This window comes from Nomascus leucogenys, chromosome 15 (genome assembly GCF_006542625.1).
Source record: "Nomascus leucogenys isolate Asia chromosome 15, Asia_NLE_v1, whole genome shotgun sequence".
NCBI classification, from domain to species: Eukaryota; Metazoa; Chordata; class Mammalia; order Primates; family Hylobatidae; genus Nomascus; species Nomascus leucogenys.
This window is the reverse complement of record NC_044395.1, coordinates 51,496,126-51,519,285: the sequence shown is the minus strand read 5'-3', so window position 1 is coordinate 51,519,285 and position 23,160 is coordinate 51,496,126. Positions and strand designations below refer to the sequence as shown.

At 35.1% G+C, this 23,160-nt stretch overlaps 1 protein-coding gene across 10 annotated transcripts in view; it reads right to left on the bottom strand.

Annotated features, from left to right (window-relative positions):
• Nucleotides 1–23,160, bottom strand: part of DLG2 (discs large MAGUK scaffold protein 2) — a 2,190,999-nt gene that overhangs the window by 1,651,199 nt on the left and 516,640 nt on the right. For 5 of the 10 annotated variants that reach the window (XM_030828789.1, XM_030828794.1, XM_030828795.1 and 2 more), the window contains one exon: nucleotides 13,897–13,971. The exons of the other annotated variants lie outside the window; for them this stretch is intronic. In XM_030828789.1, the coding sequence (XP_030684649.1) occupies nucleotides 13,897–13,971 (75 nt within the window). The remainder of the gene's footprint in view (nucleotides 1–13,896; nucleotides 13,972–23,160) is intronic. 10 annotated transcript variants of the gene reach the window in all.

Genomic DNA, 23,160 nt, shown 5'->3' with positions numbered 1-23,160 from the left:
CTCTCCTCAGCCACAGCCTTACCAGATGTCTGGTCATGATGACTGAAGACAGTTTAGCTTATTCTGTGTACAGAGTATAAGGCTCCAGAAGGCCAAGAAAGTTCCTAGACTGGGGATTTTGGAGGAGGAAAGTGGTGATTTTCTCTTTGCTCTAAAATTATGTGAGTTGTCCCTACTCTGCATGCAATATTTTTCCCTCTTTAGGGGTAGAGTAGAATTAGTTGTATCATTTGTTTGACTTAATATATTATGTTTGGGCAACATACATGAAAGGAAAGCCATTCTTTAAAAATAAGCTCACAGAATAAGTACTGTAATCAATGGATAGGAAATCAATGAATAGCTTCAAAAAACACTATAAATCATAAGATAAGGACTGAAGAGAGTATGTGCTGGAGTTTTGCTTTCATCATCTCATTCAATCACAGAGATGACTCAAAGAGGCTAAGACATTTCCTAAATTAAGTAAGCAGCGGAGATAGGATTTTAACCCAGTACTGAGTGACTTCAAAGTCCATGCTCTTTCCAGTGTACTTCATATAGTGCAACCAAGAATAAAACCTAAGTACCTTGATTCTCTAGTTGGGTGACAGAGAGGATTGTATTCTTTTCCACAGCCCAGTTTCTTTCCAGATTCTGTGCACTGTCCAAATGCACAGGGACTGGATTAGATGAGATTCTTTTTTGGTTTTGTATAGATCTTCCTATAGACCTCAAGCTTTCAGAGAGTCATAAAACTGCCATTCCATGTGTACTTAGGAAAACTGCTTTTGGACAAAGATTTTAGACATTAAGTTTTAGCCCAGAATGCATTTTTGCATCCAAGTTATAAACAGAGTACAACTTTTTAATGTAAATGCTGATACAACTTAAAGAACAATGGTGTACGACCAGATCCATTGTAGAAACAAACTGACTCTTCCAACAGAGTATTAGCATCTTTAGAGAGAGGATATATTTAAATGTGACTACATTATGCAAAATTTTTGCTTCTACAAAATGTAAATTGAAATAGCCTTCAAGATCAATTATCATGTTTATTTTTTTACCATAGGTTGATAGGTTTAGCCAATCCAGACATGAATGCCATTAATTATTTTAATTAGGTGTTTGTTCTGAGTTGGATGAAAATATATGGATCGGCAAATGAAATATTCAAATGTTTGTACATATTTTCCCTCACTGCTATCCCTTCTCCACCTGCTCCAGTCATGCTCAGGTTTGGGGTTTTGATTAGATGCATTTGTTGTGCTTCTTGTTGCTGAAGCAAGGGAGTCAGTACATTAATCTAGGCTTATAATTTTATAAGGCAGGCAAAGGACTATGCTGCCTGCTGCCAAACAGGACCTCCTTGAGGAGCTATAGCAATTAATGCTCCATTCTTGTGTCAAGTGCTGTTAAAAAGTTTTCTTCGGGCCAAAGTTTATCCAAACATTTTGTACAAATCTGCAGAGCCCTTGCATAGCTGGAGGCTGCTTCATGAAGTTTGGCATTGAGTCCTGCTTTGTATTGGTAGTAGGAAGCTGGCTGTAGCTACAGACATGGCCTTGTGGAATAGCTTTCCCTGCCTGGACTACCTGAGGCTAAATCTAATGAGGCGAGTCTGAGCATAGTATGGACACAATCAGAAAAGCAGCACAAAAAGTCAGAACAGTAAGTAGATGCAAGGAAGTCATTGACAAGAAAGCCTCCATATCTCTTTTATATAATTCAGGCACGTTCATAACATTTCTTTGTTATTTCCTTGAATTTCTAGCTCTGATATAGACAATTTATAAGTACAAAAAAACATAAAGAATAAATATTTTTAAAAGTCTGTAATAATTATTACTAAGCTTATACTCCTGTTCATATGTTGTATGGCCTGCTATTTTAACATTAAATTGTGTGAAGTACCCATCTCCTGAATATTGTAGGAAAAGCTTCCTTAAAGAGACATTTGCAGTATGAAGTTTTCAAGTGGGATTATTCGCTTGGAAGAGCTATCATTAATGTCGCCGTATCTGTAGCTGGTCTATAAATAGCCACCAATACCCAAATTAAGAGCACTTGATGGTGTCTGTGTTTGTTCCTCAGTGATCTAACAATACCAGATAAAAGAGAACATAATAGTTAGGGAGAGATGCCCAGGAGAGTTCATAAGACATTTACCTACTTTGTGTCTAGAAAAAAATCATTATAATTGCACTGGACCTGGCACTCCATAACCAAACCAATCACTTGCGCTTCTAAAGGCTCCTTCATCACCACAGGCTAGAACATTTTTTCCAAAAATACTTTTCAGGAACTCAAGCAGCCAAAGCGAAATGTAGCAATGGTTCTGAGTTAGGAAATACCTTTCAAAGATATAGAAATTGTTAGAGAAATCGCCATTAGAAAAAAATTAAATTCTATGCTCTTAAGTAAATTAACTCATATAAACATCTAAACTCCATACATTTCAGTTATATCTTAGACTATCTGAGGTAAGTGGAAGTAAGTCAAGCTGTGAGAGAGTTCATTGCTCAAGTGCCTTTGAGAGGCAACATAGATTTTAAATGCAGCCACCTTCAGAGTTCTCTAGTGCTGATAATAATAACAATAAAATTAACATGAATTGAGCACCTACTATGCAGCAGGAACTGATTTAGGCACATACCTATGTTCTCTCTAATTCTGAAAATAATATTTCAAGGTAGGTAATTATTATTATTTTTATTTCATAAATGAGGAAAGTAAGGCAAAGAGATATTGAAAGGTGATATGGCTGGTGAGAAAAAAGGCGATTTTAACAAGTTCTGCTTGACTCCAAAACTCATGTCCTTACTTCACTGCAATATGCCCTTAAGTGATGGCCGAAAAGATCAAAAGAATGAAGGTTTATCTGCACTGAAAAGCCCAAGTAATGCTAGTACATGCCAATGCACTGTTAATAACCAGTAACAGTACACCACCCAAGGCAAATCTCCTTGCACATATTACCAGGGCTCTCTGCTTTACCATCAGTCTCTCCTTCCTTCAATACCACCACCGTCTCCACCACAAACTCAAGCCAATGCCTCAGTTACTTAGGTTAGAGAAGAGAAAAATCTGCTACTCTGAGAGTTTATATAAACTGAAACATGCCAGCTATCTGGTCATCTAAGAACTGTCAAAGAAAGAGAGGCTCATAAATGTGAATCTTCCTGAGAATTAAGGTTATTGGAGCATTATATATTTTTGTATTTTGAATGATTTTTAAATTTGCAAATGTTTTTGGTAGCTACAGTTAGAAGACACAAAGGTAATTCTGATGTCTTCTCCAAAACAGCTTTAAAAATAATTTTAGTTTTTTATGTGTTGACTCATGAGCAACATTTATGTCAGTCAAGATATAAGGTTGTAATATTCCAGTGCCCCAAAACCAAATTATATCATAGAGTGTAAGAGCTTGTTATTGCTTTTAACACTTCTTTCTTTCCTCGCTGTCAGATGCCATTTCTCTTGACTGCCAATATAGCAGGCTTCAGCAATGTCCTCTCTTGAATTTCTATACACCTGCTCTCATTACCTGGATTTTCTAATGGGTTAGATAATAAAATGCCATGATTATATGAGACATATCTGAAAAGTCTCTATAAGGCATTATGGGTCTCTCACGTTCAAACATGTATGCCTAAGAAATATTAAGAAGACAATACAGTAAAATCATAGAATAAGTTATCAGCAAATTAGTTGTGAGCACTGAAATACTGATTTAGTCCACTTCAACACCATTTTTAGTATTTCTCAGTTTATGCTACATAATTGAGGTTTGTGGGTATTAAATAAGTAAAATATTGTGTACAGCCCAAACTCCTGTAAGTTGATGTTAGAGAGAATAAATATGCTATTCTTCCAGGGACGTTTTTAGACGCAGAAACAGAACCCTTGAATTGGAAAAACTATGAATCCATCCCATTATGGCATTTTGTACTCCTAAAAGCTTACAAATTATTGAATCACCATATTCTGTTATTAGCCTTGTACAAACCTGTGAAAAAATAATGCTGTAGCATACATCTCTGTCATGAAACCATCTCTGAGAGAACATTTCATATTCAATTCCTGCAACAAAGGATGAAACCAAGAAGTAGAAAGATAGAGCCTAGCAACCCCTTAAAGAAAGCCCATTATTAAAATCCCTTCAGTTCTGAATGGTAGGTCATGCTGAATTTCTAAATAGGCAGTCTTGTAACCCTCTTTATACAGTGGCTATATACATGGTCTTCTGCAAATAAATAAGACGAGATTAGCAGTTCCAACAGTACTGTGAAGAAAGACCTTCAGATGTGCTTTTGTGGCTGCCAAGATGGTTGTTCAACATTCCAATACTGTCAAACTGCAATGCATAGAATCCATGTGGCATCTTCCATGATACAAAGCATAGCTAATAAAAAAAAAAGCCTCTTCTAAATTCATCATTTTTACAGCAAACTCAGGACCATCAATTTGTCTACAGAGATAGTAAACAATATCAGAAACAGGGCCAAATTGGGAATCCAAAGGAGTCATTCTGGCTCCCCTACATGCTGATGATATGACACCAAAATAAGTTATTTTACTTCTCTGAGTTTCAGTTTCCTCATCTGTCAAACAAGGTAAGAATATGTTCCCTATTCAACTCAGAGTAAATATAAACTCTGTGAAATTATTTTAAACACTTGCAAGAAATAAGCAACTCAGAATCTTTAATGGTGCTATGTCATAGGAAAACAGCCCAGAGAAAGTCAGGCATGGATTATGAGTAGGTAGATTATGCTCTCAGGAATCCTAGAAAAGGGCTTCTTAATATTCTCGATAGAAAGCCAATTAAACTTTCATTTGCTAAAATAATGTAAGTATTAAAAACAAACATCAAAAGAAACAAACAAAAATTCCCCTTTCATAATAAAAACAACCAACATTAGTAATTAAGGGAGCTTCCTCAGCTTGATAAAGGACATCTACAAAAATTGCACAGTTAACATCATGTTCAGTGATGAAAGACTGAATACTTTCCATCTAAAGTCAAGGAGGTCTGCTCGTACTAATTCTATTTAACATTGTACTGAAGATTCTAGCCACATCAACTGGGCAAGAAAATTAAAAAAAAAGGCATCCAGATTAAAAAGGAAGAAATAAAACTTTCTCTGTTTGCACATGACATAGTCTCGTACAGTATCTAGAAAATCCTATGAAATTCTCTAAAAAGCTATTAGAACTAGTAAGTTTGGTAAGGTTGCTGATACAAGATTAACAAATGCTGATTTTATTTCTACACACTAGAATGACCAATGTAAAAGTAGAATTAAGAAAACAACTTTGTATACAATATCATTGAAAAGAATGAAATATTTTGGAATAAATTTAGCAAAAGAAGGGCAAAACTTGTATTCCAAAAACTACAAAACATTGTAGAAAAATTTAAAGAAAACTCAAATAAATGGAAGGACATTCACGGATCAGAAGATTTAATACTGATAAACAGCAATATTCCTCAAATTGATCTACAGAGTCAGTGAAATCCCTATGAAAATCCCAGCAGGCTTTTTACAGAAATTCATAAGCTAATCCTGAAATGCATGCAAAAATGCAAGGGACCCAGAATAGCCAAAACAATCTTGGAAAAGAACAGAGTTGGCATCTCACACTACCAAATTTCAAACTTACTACAAAGCTACCATAATCAAGACGGTGTGACACTGGCAAAAGGATAGACATAAAGATTACTGAAACAGAATTGAAAGTCCATAAATGGACACCTATACTTACAGTCAGTTGATTTTCAACAGAAGGGAAGAGACAGCTCCATGGAGGAAAGAATGGATTTTTCAACAAATGATGCTGGGACACTTGGATATCCATATATACTGTATATAAAGACTAACTCAAAATTGATGACAGACCTAAATGCAAGAGCTAAAACTATAAAACTTTTAAAAGAACATGTAGAAGGAAATCTTTGTGACCTTGGGTTATGCCAAGCCTTTTTAGATATAACATCAAAAATACAGGTGACCAAAAAAAGATAAATTAGACTTTATCAAAATGTAAAAATTTTATGCTTCTAATGCCATTACCAAAAAGTAAAATGATAACCCATAGAACAGGAGAAAATATCTGCAAATCACATATCTGATAAGGGACTAATATCCAGGACATATAAAGAACTCTTACAACTCGATAATAAAAAGACAAAAGCATTAAAAATTGGTAAAGGATCTTAATAGACATTTTGACAAAGAAGATAATCAAACGGTAATAAGTATGTGAAAACACGGTCACATCACTAATCAATAGATAATTCAAAATCAAAACCAAAATGAGATACTACCTCACACCTATTAGGATTGTTATAATACAAAAGATAGGTAATAACGAGTGTTTGTGAAACTGTAGAAAAATTAAAACTTTCATGTATTGCTAGAAGGAATGTAAAATGGTGCAAATGTTACGGGAAACAGTTTGACAGTGCCTCAAAAAGTTAAACATAGAGTTAGCATATGACCCAGAAATTTCACTCCTAGGCATATACCCAAGAGAATTGAAAGTACATGTGAACGCAAAAACTTGCACAAAAATATTCATAGTAGCATTATTCATAACATCGAGAAGTGGAAACAATCCAAATGTCTATCAACTGATGAATGAATAAACAAAATATGGTATACCCATATAATGAAATATTATTCAGCAAAATAATGAAGAAATAATGGCTGGTACAACATGGATGAACCTTGGAAACATTAGGCTAAGTGAAAAAAGCCAGTCACAAAGGCTGCATATTACATACTTCCACTTATAGGAAATATCTAGAAAGGGCAAATCCATAGAAACAGAAAGTAGATTAGTGGTCTGTAAGAGCTGGGAGGAGAATGGGAAATGACTGCTAATGGGTGTGGGGTTTCTTTTAGGGTCATAAAAATGTCCCAGAAATGTCCCAAAATTGATTGGAGTGATAGTTGTACAACTCTGTGAAAGAACTAACAATCATTGAATTGTATACTGTAAGTGGGTGAATTGTATGGTATGTGAATTATATTCCAGAGAACCTGTTAAAGCATTAAAAAAAAAAAAAACTGATGGAAAACAACAGTAAGAGATACACAAACAAAAAATCCCAAATACTCATAGGAAGAATGTCATAAAGTTTTATATTCATTCTGTGTTCTATCAGATCTTTGGCTGAATGGCCCAAAAAAAAGAGAGAAACTAGAAAGAGGTGGGTGAATATTGAGGTCCACAAATCAGTCAAGTTGAATAAAGAGGAAATTCTAGGGAAAATACTAAAAATTACAGAAAGAGGAAGCTGGGGACACTAAGCATAAACTTTGATGACTTCAATTTTACTGTGTGCCTATCCACTATTCCTCCATTTATTTTCCCAGATCTTGCCAGCAACCTTAGGGCTTGCATCCTCCATTTCTTTGCTCAGGGCATGCTGAATACATGTCTATGTGTTTTCTGTTTTATTTCCTGTGTAGGTTTTATGTGTGCGCACTGGGAGTGCCCTTTCATCTTTCCCATGAACCAATGCCCCCCTCCATAAATACCGTGGGTTCCCTTTCTGGGCATATTTCAAAGATCAGTGTAACAAAATTATTTTATATGAGTATAACCGTTCCCAGCAGAGTCTTTAAAACTAGAGAGGAAACCGGTGTAAGTCTTAAATACTATAAGGGCCAGAGCTTAGGGAAAAGAGCAACATATCCATTCTATCAATCTCATCCTCTTTATACTTTCATTGATTAAGAGCCCCTGACTACAGCAAAAATGAAATTAGAGGCACTCTACAGAACTCACATTTCTTAAAGTACATCATGCCTTTTCTGAGATAATTTCCCCTCTGGATTATTTTCCAATCCTATGGCAACCACCCACATGGCCAAATGTACTCTAATCCCACTGCCCACCAATTTAAGGTCCTGTATGCTGCAATTTTCTGCAATTTTCGTAAAGCTACGATCATCTGATAATATCCTGGCTTCAATTTATAAGAGGACTGCTGATAGCATTAAAACCTTGCCCTAAAAAATAAAAATTGTATGTAGTCTTTCCAAAGACAACTCTTCAAAGCCATTCTGGGTCTAATTTCCCAGCAGCAGAATTAGTCCAGAGGGTGCTGTCTTCATAGAAGCTCTGGAAACACCCAGAGAGCAGACACAACACTATTTTATAACTGGGTTAGATGCTTCTGAATGCCATGGTCTGGGTATTTATGTAGGGTGTGTACCAAATTAGGTCACACAATGCATTCTGGGGAAAAAAGGGTTGGGAGGAGCTACCAAAAAAAGAAAAAAAATCCTTAGGACTATTGCAGAATAGCTTATGCACATTGTATTAACTGGTTTCAATTAGACTGAATGATCCTGACTGTGGGTAATGTGAGGCAGTCTGGGAGAGCATGCTGGAACAATTAACACTTTAAAATAACATCTCCTCTGGTTTCTATGAGAAGTGTCTGTTTTTACCGATTTCCCATAAAAGAGAGAAATTACTTTCATAATCTAGAGAGACATAGTAGGAAGATGTTGAAGTGTTTTTAAATGAAAAGGAAAATCTGGCCCCACTCCTTGAAAATGGTTGTATACAAACAGAAATGAAAATGGCTGAGAATATAAATAGCCCTCATTAATGACACTCCTGTATCATCCGTTCCTGCCTGTCAGAGAACAAAAAGTTTCTTTTTCAAGAACTGCAAGATTCTGCTTTCAAAGTCTTAAAGAGTTGTATATTAACTCCTAGAACCTTTTTCCAGAAAAGGCTCTCCTACATAGGTCTAAATGAGTACCCCTGATTTACTAGTGGGTTATTGTCTGTTTTTTACGCTCTTTCTCACCAATTTATCCTGCCCCATGCACTCCCTTCTGGAATGACGTATCCTTTTCTTTCTTTCCTTCTAGCACTTACTAAGCATTTAATTATGTGCCAGGGGCTATGTTAACACTTATTATGCATTATTTCATGTAAATCTCAAAATATCCTGTTGTGTACATAAACTCAGATTAGGTAAATTGTCCAAGGTCATACAGCTTACTAGTAGAAGAGTATTACTTTACTCTTTCCACTTACTAGTGGAAGAGTTAATACTTTAACACAAATTTCATTCAATTCTAAAGGGTGTACCCTTAACTATGACCAAATATTGCATCTTTTGTCTTCCAAAATCCATCTTAAGGCAACTTCCCATTTGGAAAATGTATAGTGCTTTTTATAGACCATTATTAAATAATGTGTTGTCAAGTATAATTATGATTTATACATACTGTTTTCTGCTATACATTGAGAAATCCAAGGGTCAGTTAAAATACGTGTTCAGTAACTACTTCTTGAATAAGTAAATGAGAGTTGACATATTCAGAATTCAGTGTTCTAATTTATAAATGCTTATGATATTTGAAAGTATTTCCATATCTGCTGATAGTATTATATAGTGATAGAAACATACAGATATAGCAATATCTATGATAAGTTCCATAATAGCAGTCAATTTAGCTTTTAGAAATTCCTTTCCTAGCGTTAATTTCCAGTAACTAAGGGGTGTGCAAATGTGCAACGAAACAAAAGAATTTTTGTAGCCAAATCATGTGTATTTATATTTTGTATGTCTAATTGATAAAATCACGCATTATAGCCATTTCTGAGTATACCTAATAACTAAGAATTGAGGATATTCAGAATTGGGTTTGTGGATATTCCTCAAAATGATTAAATCCATGCATGGACCATAGCCATACTGAGTGGTTCACAAATATGCTCTAAAATGCAGCAGCCACTCAAGCTTCTTACAGCTGGTCAAATCCAAAGTTCTTTAATTCCAAGTGCCAAATGCTAATTCTTAGCCTAGTTCACCCAGATTCAGAGAGCTATCATTCTTCAGCTGAGTCTTAGAACCTGTGGGCATCTTCTCAATTGTTTGCAGATGGCAGAAGCTCAGGTAGCTACTGTGTTCATATTCGTGGTCATACAAACCAATAAGGCATATAATCAATTTAAATTTAAAATGTAAGGGTAAGGAAGGCTATCATTCTAGTGATTAATACAGCCGCACAATGGGAGAGAAACAATTAAACTGCCACACTTTTCACTAGGGAAGATATTTCATGTATTCAGAAAGTTTAATTATGTCCATGTTTCTAAATAATTAATGGGGAGTAAAATTTCTTTTCTGCTCGAACCCCAATCTGTACATTATAGTTACTACTAAAAGGACAATCCAGAAAAAACAAAAAAAAAGCCTCTCAGCCCCATTACTACATAGGTGCCGAGTGCCAAAAAACAAACAAACACACACACACACACACATCCGGGAGGAGAGAGAACAAATAGTTAATAGAAGCCATTTTCAAGGCAATATGTAACTGGTGACACATTTGCAAAGCAATGTGGAGGAGCCAGAAATCCAACGATAAAAGCTCTGCACTTAAAATGAACTTGGGGCAAATGCAGACATGAAAACCAAGCCTTTTTTGCAAAATGTAATAAAGCCTAATTATGAGGATACAATCATTCCAGAGTAGAACAACAAAGAGCAAGAATAGGACAGTGGAGAAAGGAATGTAGGAGAGAATAAAGTGAATTTGAAAAATGCACAAGGATAATAGAGACTATCAATTTATTAGGCATGTAAGTATGTATTAATTTATTTATAACTTGCTTCAGTCCTTGGAGAATTTAAGACAGCCAAGACATTCTCTTAAGCACAAGGTGAAGATTTTCACTATTTCCTGAGAGATTATAAAATGAATATTAATACCAGAATTTCATACATGTCATAGTTTTTGGTTATATAAATATGTATATGCTAATTGGAGAGTCAACTGCCCATATTTTTTATTCTATAAGGTGAATTAAGTTATCAAATTATTATTTCGTCATTTTTTAAATATACCCAAGTGTTGTCTACAGTCAGATATTTGAAATAGATTATAAATTATCAAAATCCCAGTGTTAGTGCTTTTTTCTGAGACTACTACTTATTACACTATCTCTAAGGGAGACTCAATAAACATTGCTGACTAGTAGTATTAAACTATTTTCTTTTTCTTTTTGGTTGCAAGTAAATAAAAGAACAAACCCTATCAAAAATAAATAAAACCTAAATAATTGAGAAAGAAGTAACATTGATTATTAACAAGTTATTGAGGCCATTTCACAGAATCCAAGAGAGTTTTGAGTACATAATACCTAAGAAAGGCAGATACAAAGCAGCTTTAGAGGTCTAAGCAATTGAGGCTCACATAACTCTTTTTCCAAACTATTCTCATTCATGTGATTCAATATTGATGACTACCAGTTTGGTATATCTCCAGTACAAATTTCAAATTCCCAGGAAAAAAAATTCAACCGGCCCTGCTGGAATGTCTACCCCCTGGATCAGTAGCCAGGGGCATTCTCATATAATCTAAACATGACCATCGGGAGCACACCTCTGTGGACTGGGGGTTCTCTGCAGAGAAAGCAGATCGGTATGTGCAGCAAAACTCCTTCAGAAAATACATATTTCACTGGGAGATATAATTACTTTTACGTAAATAGCAAAGGAAATTTATGAAACCAGTAGCCCCCAGTTCTATGGCAGAAATGAAAAAGAAACATTTACTTTCTAATTCTCTCACCTGACCACAGCACTGAGAATAAGACTTTAATGCTGGCGCTCTGACTTGTGATCTTCAGCAAGAGTCTTAAATGTAGTTGTTTATTTGTTCCTAAGGTTCTACAATAGAACTAGGACCTAATCTGGGATTCCCAGATCCCAAGGGGTTCAACTCCAAGGGAATAATGAAAGATGAATGATTTATAATAATTCAAAAGACAGAATCCTAATTATGCATTTCCTTGCAACAAGACTACACAAAGTAATAAAATGTGAAAGTTCTTATATTAATATTTTGGGCTGAAATTACCACTGTTTTAGAGGATCAGAAATTCTTATTGGTGTTATACATGAGTGTGTTTGATTTACATAGGATTACTGACTTTTCATGCTTATATTTCCAGCAATTGGCATAGTACTAGACACAACTGAATGGAATTACTAAATTTTGTAGCTTGAAAACAAAATTCCTGAAAACACATGTTCTATGGTATTCTCTTAGGAGAAAAGTGTTAAAGAATGATGAAAAGGAGAAATAGAAACTACCAGCCTAAGAGGGTAAAATGCCATTATTAATCCTCTTTACCAAGAAATCTGAGAGCTGTGAAATAATTTATTAAAACTTACTAAAGAGAAAAATCAACATATAGGAGATTCACATATTGAAACTTAACTCCCAGAATTTCTGCCATGTACCAGGGATTTTACTAGCTGTGGATATACTAGGACCCCAAGAAGTACATTGTCTCCATGGAGAAACAGCTGTAGGAATCGGTAATTACGAAATGATACCATCAGGGATACAATGAAAGAAGTGTTCTATTTATGAACAAATAATAGAATTATTAAAACACATCCTTTCTCAGTTCAAGATCAGCCTGTTCAACAGGGCAAAACCTCGTTATTTACCAAAAATACAAAAAAAAGTAGCTGGGCTTAGTGGCATGCACCTGTAATCCCAGCTACTTGGAGAGGCTGAGGCACAAGAATCACTTGAACCTGGGTGGTGGAGGCTGCAGTAAGCCAAGATCGTGCCACTACCCTCCAGCCTGGGAAACAGAGTAAAACTCTGTCTCAAAAATAAAAACCAAAACCAAAAACAGAAAAACCACATCCTTTCTCTATCATAAGTAGTCCCTAAGCATGCACTGTCCTCTGACCATCTGCTCAGAAAGTTGACATTTTTATTCTCTGAGACTCCAGCATGTCTGGGCTCCCTCTGCACTGCAGGAATACCTCCAAAATTTAGCATCATCATCTCTCCTTCACTAAAGGTGATCCCACTTTCTCCTCCTGCCACAGATAAACAAAAACTGAGGAAAAAAGCTTAATCTCTTACACAATCTGAGTGAAAATCAGGCTCCCCTAGGCTTACTGCTAACATAGTTGTAAGACATGCTATGTCAGTCCAGTCGTATCTTTCAGCACCTGGTACCTCAACAATAGATAAGGATATTTAGGAAGCTCCACAGATTACTTTTCCATTGCCTACAAGGGGAGTCAAATGAAGAGAATGTCCAAAAGATAACTTTCTAATTTCTTATCTCCATCATACACAAATTATTTCATGACAGCTCAACTGTCATTTACAGTATACATAATTCCAAGAGACACCACTGTCATTTCTATTAGGCAATCCATGTATTACAGAGTATCATACATTCAGCCACTTTCTTCACACACTTCAGAGTACAGAGTAGTAGCATGAGTACATGAAAGGAGAAGTAGGATGTCTGGGATCTGTTCCCAGAGCTACAATTGATGCACTATTCTTACTCCCTTTGCATTTAAATCTCCCATCTGTAGCACAAGGATAATGACATAGTACCTGTTTGTTTCTAAGGCACTGGAAAATTCTCTGGTAGAAGATACTACGCAAATGCAGAGACTATCATTACACCAGGAAGACTTGAAAATTGCAAGTTGGTGTGCTCATCACTATTAAGCAATTGACACAGTGACAAAAGAGAAAGCATCTTTCTTCAAGGCATCTAAAATCAAGTATTGCTGAATATGCAGCTATCCTGAAAAATATATGTGCAAATATATTCATTTTAATGACCTTCCAACTCTAACTCATCAATAACTCATTTAAAGCAATCCTTTCCAAGTTATCCTGACTCCAACAAAATGCATGGAATCCCTAATCACTGATATTTTTTTATAATGCAAAGCTTTCTGAAAGGTTATTCTTTCTCCTTGCAAAATATTTGCTTTACTCCAGAATTTCAGAGAGCATTCTGGCTCATTCCACTCAGATTATTCCAAAATATAAAAACATTTATCCTTCAATCTGCTAATCTTGGAATAATCAAACTTACAGTACAGTGGTGGACAGGCATCCAAGCAGGGGCTTCCACTGAACAATTCTGGGCTGGGCATCTGCCTTGGTTTTGCTGCAAATAAGTAAAAATGATATTATATTCTACTTATTATGGGCCAGTATGTATATATGCTAGCTGACATGTTTATTATCAATGTTTATTACCTTATTTATAATCATAGAGAGAGAATGCTTTGTTGGTGCAATGCTGCAGAAAACTAGGTACATAATTTCTACTCTTATCAAAGCATAAGAAATTATCCTTTTCCTTTTTTGTTACTCTAAGGACTAGGTTTTTGGCACCAGGCTGTCTCAGCATCTGGCCTTCCAGGCTTCAATACCAACCACCTGAGAACTCTTATAACCCATGGGCTGACTGTTCTCTTCCAGGCTCCTAATCAACCCTGATACATGCTGTACTCCTGTGAGATCACATGAGTCAAGGTATAGAATGGCTGTTTATTTGTATCTGTTTCCAGACTATAAGCTAGTGATGGTGATTCTCTGTAGAGTGTTTCATAGAACTCCAGAATGTTGGGTTGAAAGGGATAGATCTTAGAGGCCTTCTTATCACATCAAAAACTGAAGTACAGAGAAATAAAACAATTTTCTCAAGGAGTCAGAAGTTTGACATTCTAAACCATTTTCCAGGCACTTATTTCTACAAAAGAAATTTATCTCTAGTTAACCTATACTTTTGTTGTAATTCCTGTAATTTTACTTCTAGTTGGCTTTTAAAAATAATACAGTGCTTTACTTTCACCAACAATACTGCTACACCCCTTCGATAATGAAAACTGATTAGTCCAAAATGGGGGGAAGGATTTTAATAAGCCATGCTTTATCTTTTATTTCTTTCATTGTATTCTCAGTGATAATATAGGCATACTTATAATGTTAATAATCGCCATAAAAACCACAGCTGTGATTTATTGAAAAACTAAATATGCAAGGCACTATTCTGGACACATTATTACTAGTCCCCACAATAAACATAAGTAGGAGTATTATGCTCACTTTGTAGTGGAGAAAACAGAGACTTAGAGAGGTTAAGCAACTTGGCTAAAACTCGACCTACTAGACAGCAGCATCTCTGAGATTGCAGCAAGACTCTAGCTGACTCTGGTGCCCATGTATGCTCTTTCTTTTAAAAGAAGTTGCCTCTGTTATTTTAGACTATCTCTTTAATGGGAGGTAAGCCATGTCATCATACAATCTGATTTTATCTAATGAATGATCCTAACATTTCTGATTTAACTGAATAAAATACTGAATTCAGTACTCCTATCACACTAAAATTTTTGTCTGTGATTTGTAAGCTTTTTAGAGCCACTTTATTTGGTTGATCTATTTTTAAGGCATCACTAAGCCCTAAAATGCTGTATGAGTGATTATGGATAAAGTCATCATAAAAATAAACTTATATAATCAATCTCCATGATCAGTTTCTTTAAAGCAAAATATGATATGCAGCAGCAGCAGAGTACAGAAGGCACACTGGTCAGATAACCACAATTTTAAGCTAATTTTGGCCATGTGCTTGCTGCCATGAAATGCTCTTGATAGTCACAACTGTGAAACAGTGTTAGTATTTTGCCTAATTCACGGATAATAGATATAGAGTGTCCTCAGATCATTATCACAATTTGCAAGGAAGCTACTAATGAGAACACACAACATATTCACAAAATATGATGGGTGCATAAATAAGGTGTGTTTCAACTTCTGCGGTGCTCAGCATGGGATAAAGACGGAAATGTGTGTTTCTGTTTTGCCTTCTATTATTACCTATTACCTGATTTCTGACACTAAGATCTTCTCGTGTTTTAACTAAGAAAATTAACAATGATTTTACAAGGCCAGACAAATAAAAAAGACTACTGAAGACAGATGCCATGTGAACATAAATTATTCCTTAATCCTATTGTATGACAAGCAAAAACACTGAAATAGAAGTTAGAACCTTGGATTTTAGTTTAGTGTTCCCATGGATCTACCTGTGGAACTTTGGAAAACTCACTTTAACACTTTAGACCACACTTTTCTCATCTATAAAATGAGAAAGTTGTCTTGGATCCATGACTCAATGTGGAGAGAGGAAGAGCCAAATTTACCCAAAGATTAACCCTGCAGTTGAGATCATTTATCATTCTGATATACTGATAAGACATCTTTTAGGGTCTTGGGAATATGAACAGGAAATGGTTATTTCCCTGTGAGTTTCAGTGCTAGCAAAGATCGACAACCACTAGACTAGATGGTCTCGAAAGAGCCTTCCACTTAAGTGTGGTTACTGAAAATCCTAACCTCATGTTTTGTCTACCACTTCACTCTACTTCTAAAGAAGACAAGATGTAACATGGGTCAAGGAACCTACCACAGCAGGTGGAGAAGGAAATGGATTTAAAATTCTTTTTCCTAGAAGTCTTCATTCTCCTTCTTCAGTATCTTTTTTTTAACATTTAATGTGTACACTGTGGCATAACACAGTTTGGGCCTACCTCCTACCCAAAAGAGTAGGAGGCCAGCTCCTTAGAAGCCCAGCTACAACCAGAATAAACACTAGAGGAAAGGACACTCTCATGTCTAACTCTTAGTTAATTCTGAAGCCAAAAATCAAGGGAGAATATTAGAATTCCCTCAAGGGACAATCTAGCTCTCTAAGCAAAGATTTAAGATAGAAGTTGGTGACAAAAGGTAAAGCTTTACTGCCTTCCTTCTGTCCCATTCATCTATCCAGGATGTTTATACCTGTAGATTAGTGATATGTGACTAGACCAGGATTCAGGGATTTGTAATGCTGACCATTAAAAACATGTCCTCTTAAGAGACAAAACTATCAATGGGTCTTAGTCTTTTAAAAACAGACAGGTTGATGTCTCCAAATCTCTCATCTTCCTTGGTTATCTGTTTCTCACTTTAGAATCTTGACATATTTCATTCCAGAATATTCTGAGAACATTAGCTAAATATGCTGCCAATTACACCTAAGATTGATTGTATAAATATGTAACTACAAAGAACTCAAAAAGTGACCTAGAGAACCCTAAAGATTTTCTTCTCAAACCATCCCATCCCTCCAAAAATATGGGAAATTTTGTGTGTGTATCAGGGGCTTATACACAGTTAGAGGGCTTTGGAGTTTAGAAATGCTTATATAGACATTTAGCCATTTCATCCTCAGAAAAAGTTGTGTGTGGCAGAGTGAGACATGATTCATACAAATAAAATTTTGACCTAAATATTTCATTAAAATAGCATGTTCTTTTGAAAGCAGAGTAAGAGCTGAAAGGTTCTTTTGTTCTACTGTTCACAGTAAAATGATCCTCATAAACAAAGAAGTTTTTTTTGGGGGGTGGGGGTGCTGTATTGAGAAGTATTGCATGATAGAACTGTACACATATTTGCTCATTCATTTACCCATCCCTCACTTGCCAAAATACACTCCATGAATGGTACGTTAGGTATATATATAGATTTAAAATTTAGAGCTATAAAAATTTAAATAATCCTTATTCTCCAAAAGCTCCCAACCTTTTAGGAGATACAATACAATGTGCTGAGTTTAAAACAGGGTTAAATAACAGGGCCATTCATCCATTCATGTAGTTGGTCAACAAGCATTTATTGAGCAATTACTACATGCCAGCTATTGCATTAGGAATAAGGATATATCAAGACTCAGTATCTGTCTAGAAAAGTACTTATTCTAAGGAAAAAGATAAACTAATAAAGCTGCAATTATAAAGCAATATTACTGATATGGGATAAATAAACCATTTCATGACAGATCAAAAATATTCACTGCACCCATTCTTGGGGCAGGAGTAAGAAATGAACAAGAGTAAGGGAAAATTATACAGAGGAATTGAGGCAAAAGATGGAAGTATTTAACTCTGGCTGGGTAATTCAGAAATGTCTTTGTTGAAGAGACACTTTAGGTTTTCAACACCGTTTTAAGGAGGCGAAGGTGTAAGAAGAGGGCATTACAGGCTAAAGGTACTCGATAGACCATCTGATAGTGCAAAGTAAAGACATTATTGGCCTTGTCAAGAAACTCCTCAATTCTGGACCTCAGAATCTGGGGACTGAGGAGAAAGAATGATTTTATGCTATACAGAGAGCTGACTTCAGCCTTTCCCTTTATTTATCTCTTCTTCACAAAACTAAATGGACAGCAGGGTGTGGGATAAATGAGTCCTACCAGGAAGTGGACATGGAAGGCCCTAGATCTGATCCTATAAAACACACAAGAGGCCGTCCTGAGTTTAATCTTCGAACAAGCACTTCAGCTGACTTACTCATCCCTGAAACTCTAAGTTATTTGACAGATGAAAAAAAAGAGGTCAAAACATGATGCCCAAGGAGCAGAACTAAGTGGCTTTTTGCATGCAGAACTAAAATGACATGCAATAATGTGTGTGCAAATGGACTGTGAGTTGTAAAGTACTTTAGAAATGTAATGGATAATTATAAAGCATTATTTGAAAATTAATTTTATGAGCTAATTCTTGTTACTAAAATTACTAGAACACTTTTTCTGACTTCTAGTCCAATATACTCTCTAGCACATCAAGAGTTAAAAAAATTTTCAAAAAGTTTAAGGAAAAACGACTCTGAAAGTGCCTTCAAATCAATTTCATATATTTCTAAATATAGATATATAATATGTATCTATATTTGTATGTACGTATCTACAGACACATGTGTTCATTATGCATCATCCACGTGTCTATAGATACATATATACATATAAATGATTTATGATTTATGTGTGTGTGTAGAGGTGTGTATTAAAAAATTATTCTGGCAAAATAAATGTTTTCATTGAATTAGTTTTCCAATTTCCCATAAAGACATGTAATTTCAGAGTGAGATGTTTAAAAAAAAGAGAAGATCAAATCTTGCCATGTGCTAATGTAAAATACATTATAGGTGGAAATAGGTGCACAAAATGTTACATTGGAAGTCCTAAGACACCAAGATATAAAATGAGATTCCAAAGGAGGCTAGACCACGTGTGCAATATTCAAATAAATTACCAAGAACCAACTTCAGGATCCTGAATCCTATCTATAATATAATACAATGCTGGTATACAAAAGTTGGATGACTAAAGATTTGGAAAGGGGGAGAATTTCTTTGAAGAGGGGTTGAGAAGCCTTACGTATCACCTACAATTAGCAAAAGAAACTTCAGTGGGACTGCACCTAGAGCTTAACATAACTTCCTCGGGTTTAGGAGGTCAGTATACTGGGATTTGACTCTCACCTAAGAAGCTTAACCAGTGAGATAACATGGCAAATTGGTTCTTAAGTGAGAAGTGGCTTCATCTGGGTTAGCCTGCACTCTCAGAGTTTGTCAAGGCAAAAGATTCATTCTGGAGCCATTGTGACACCTGTCAAGACAACCCTCCATATAGGGTGGGCTGCTGTAAAATTTCGCGCTAAGGAAATGCCTCATCCACATCATAGGAGAATTAGGCCCAGAAGCGGAAACTTCCAAAGACCAATGAAAGTGTCCATGATGGAAAAACTCAAGCCAGACATTTTCTGGCTGCGTTAAAATCCCAGATCCACTGTTTGCTAGCTATGTAACCCTAGGCAAGTTACTTTACCTCTCTTTGCCATAGTTATGAAGATTTTAAAAGTTATAAGTAAAGCACTTAAAACTATTTCTATACATAATCAGCACTATTTGTCAGTCATTTTCTTCCTTTTTGGTTATTCTTATTGTTATTATATGTCAGGTTCGGAGGGCAGAAAACACAATTCCAGTTCAATAAGAACTTTCCTTGTCTGCTTTTCTTATTTCCCTCTTATGCTTCAAACTTGGAAGCATCAATAACCAAGCAGTAAACAGGTAAATAGAAAAAAGAAAAGTAATAGTTAATAGGAATAAAAAACTAGTAAAAAAATAAAAAATGAAAAGAGAAGTCTATGACATCCCCTTCCCCCAGAGCAGATGTCCTATCTGAAGACCCCACAGTGGAAAAAAGAGAATCTTTCATCTGGAATGTGTTCCAAATAATATTTGGGACTGCGCAATTTTAATTAATACATTGGGACTGTATTTGTGATATGAAGTGATTGTACGACTTTTCATTTCCTGTAAATGGAAAGTTATGAGAATACCCGTTTTCATTTAGAGGGCAGGGTAAGGGCCACTGACATTAAGCCATTTTAAACAAACAATGGGGAATCCAAAATAAAATGACTTCTATTATTACATCCCATGAGTATTCCTTGTTCGGTGTGTCAATTACACATGCAAAACATACTCATGGTTAGTGTTAACTTTTTTATTCAACTTTGGGCATATTCCTCAACATATGACTTCATCCCTTCCTGGGCTTATCCTTCCATTTGCTTCTTTTTATTTTCTCAGGCTTCAAAAGATGTTTAAAATAAGTTGGCCTAATTTGTTTCTGAGGAAATCCTTACTAAAACTGAAGCCATGCTGGGGAGTCATGAATTTGCCTCTTTTGTAAATGAAGAAAATGCTGCTGACCTATTCTCCAAAGGATGCTGAGAACAAGGGGTTTTCAGTGGGCAGTGATGGTGGTGCTGAGTCATCCTCAACACTTTCCAAAATCCTTTGTGACTTCAGGCAGACATTTGCCCAGGTTAACAGAGGTGCAGTCTGTGGCTAACTAGTGCATAAGAGGATTAAACACTCTACATTAAAATATTCTAAGCACCTAGCTACGCAGATTAACAGTAATGAGTGGAATAGGCTCTAAGTTTTCAGGCTGGCCACACTAAAAGATTATAAATGGAAACCATTGTTGTGACTTGATATTTCAGAATATCAGTGGGGAGAGGACAGCAGGCTTTGACTCAGGAGGCATTTCCTAGATGTATGACGAAGTAACACATTGAGCACCGTTAGATCCCAGGCACTTGACATGCATTGTCAGCTCACTGTATCATCACATTAACCCTAGGTAGTAGAGGAGAGTTTAATACCACGAGGAATTGACTGGACCCGGGTTACAATGCCAGAGTTTTCACTTTTTACATCTGTGGCTTTGGATAAATTTCTTAATCTCTGTGAGTTTCAGTTTTTTCATCCATAAAGTGGAAAAAATAAAACCTAGCTTAAGGAATTATTATAAGGATTATAAAATTCTATATATATTATAATATATATAATATATATGTCTAAGGGCCTGATATATACTCTAATAGTAATAAGATAAATAATATATAATTTACATGTTAATATCTATCTTATTAATTGGGGATCTTTCTCCTGTTTCACTTAGCTCCTCTGAGTCTATATTCTTGTATCTGAGTATAAAATAGTAATATTTATCTCACAAGGTTTCTATGAAAATTAAATGAGAAAAAGTACATGAAAGTGCTTAGCAAATGTCGAGAACTTTAAGTTTTGTTTGTAACTTTTTTGTCAGTATATAGAAGATGGAAAGAATGTCTGAAATACTGCAGCAATTTAAGATAACTAAATTTGGGAGCCAAAACTGATTCTGCAGTCTGGGATTACTTACTTGACATCATTGGTTGTAAATATTTTTAAAAAATATAACACGGTATTTTAGTATTTTATGGAGGCATGTCCCAATTTTCTCTGAAGCTCTATCAGTCTCCAAAGTTTGAGTTATTACTATGCATAATTGAATGCAATAGAGTAATTTAAGCTTCTAAATACAAGACTTAAAAGCATAGTTTTGTGAAATATTTTTAATGTAATTAATATTTGCATTCTCTCATTGCATCCTAGTAATCAGATGAGAAAAAAGGAATGGGCTGCAATTGTACTTTTCTCCTTGCAAAAAGGAAAATTTAGATATTATTACTACTATAGAAAATAAATATTTTTTCATTGGCAGATCTTATCTATTATAAACTACAAAGTCTCATGGAAACATGAAAGACTGTGACTTCTAAAACAAGCTACTTTTTCTTCCAAATATATTTAAAAATTCACATAGGGAAAATACCTGAAATTTCAGGACCCCAAAATAAAGTCAAACCTTTGAAGAAAGAAATGCTATTCAGAAACAAGATGAAAGTAATTCACTTCTATTCTCTCTGCTACCATAGAGACAAAGAAAAGAAAAAAGTAAAGAGATTTAGCACACTTAATTCTTCCTGAAATTTATAATTAACTACATGGGAAAGGGAACAATTACCATATTTCCAAAGAATACAGAATTTTTAAAGTTGAGCTTTTGATAAGACGTAATTACAACCCCTTAAATATGCAATTCATACAAATTTGCTTTATGATCTTGAATTTCAAAAATGCATATACACTGGATAGTTTTCTGAAAAGTACACATGGAATGCCACCAAGTTAATTGTACAGAGCTTTCTCTTATCGGAGGATTTTCTCAGTTACTTAAAATCCTGGCAAAACCTAACACAAAGAAAAGGGTCAATGGATATTACTTGCACATATGCCCTGTCTTCCTGACACCTATGAATATGTATTTTGGGACAAATGTTAATCAACAAAAAAATGTGCAGGCTTTTGTAGATCAAGTGCCATGGCCAACATCAAGCAATAGCCAGGAAGGACTAGGAATTAGATATGTTCTCAGTTTAAATAGAACTTTAGATTTCTAAGTAAATTACGGGTGTATTAATTCAGGACAGTTTTATTTTAAGAGACTTGCAAGAAAACACCGTATCTAGAAATCCTAAGAGATTCAAAACGAAGAAAGGAAGAATTTATTTTGCTTAAAATGTATACTTTTATTTATGGTTTCTTTACCAAATACATTTTTAAAATTTTTATCATTAAGAATATCAAGAAATTATCCTTGTAATGTCCTATTTAGAACTGTATTTAAAAACAAATAATTTATTTTATTTTAGGGTATCTTAAATACAGCATGAAAGATTATATTTCTCATTGTAAAAACATGAAGTATGGGAGAGGTAAGCTAAAAAAATTAATACTTCATGAAATGTGTTTTCATACAAAAATCAAAATTCTTGCTGGTATAGATAATAAATGGTATGATTTATGTCTTGAAATTTGACTTTTGGATATTCTTTTTTGAAACATAATTAAATGGTCTTCGAGGAGACTCTACTGCTAACTACACTGCTGCTTGGTAAAGTGGTATAATAGATCATTCTAAGTCATTTCTGTCTAGGGGTTTCACAGCAATTTTAAAGGAACATTTGAAAGTCTCTAAAGCTTTTAACTCAGATCTTAACCACAGAATAAGGTAACATCCATTCAGCTCCTGTATGCATAGTGCTGGTGTCATCTGTGGCTAGTTGGACAA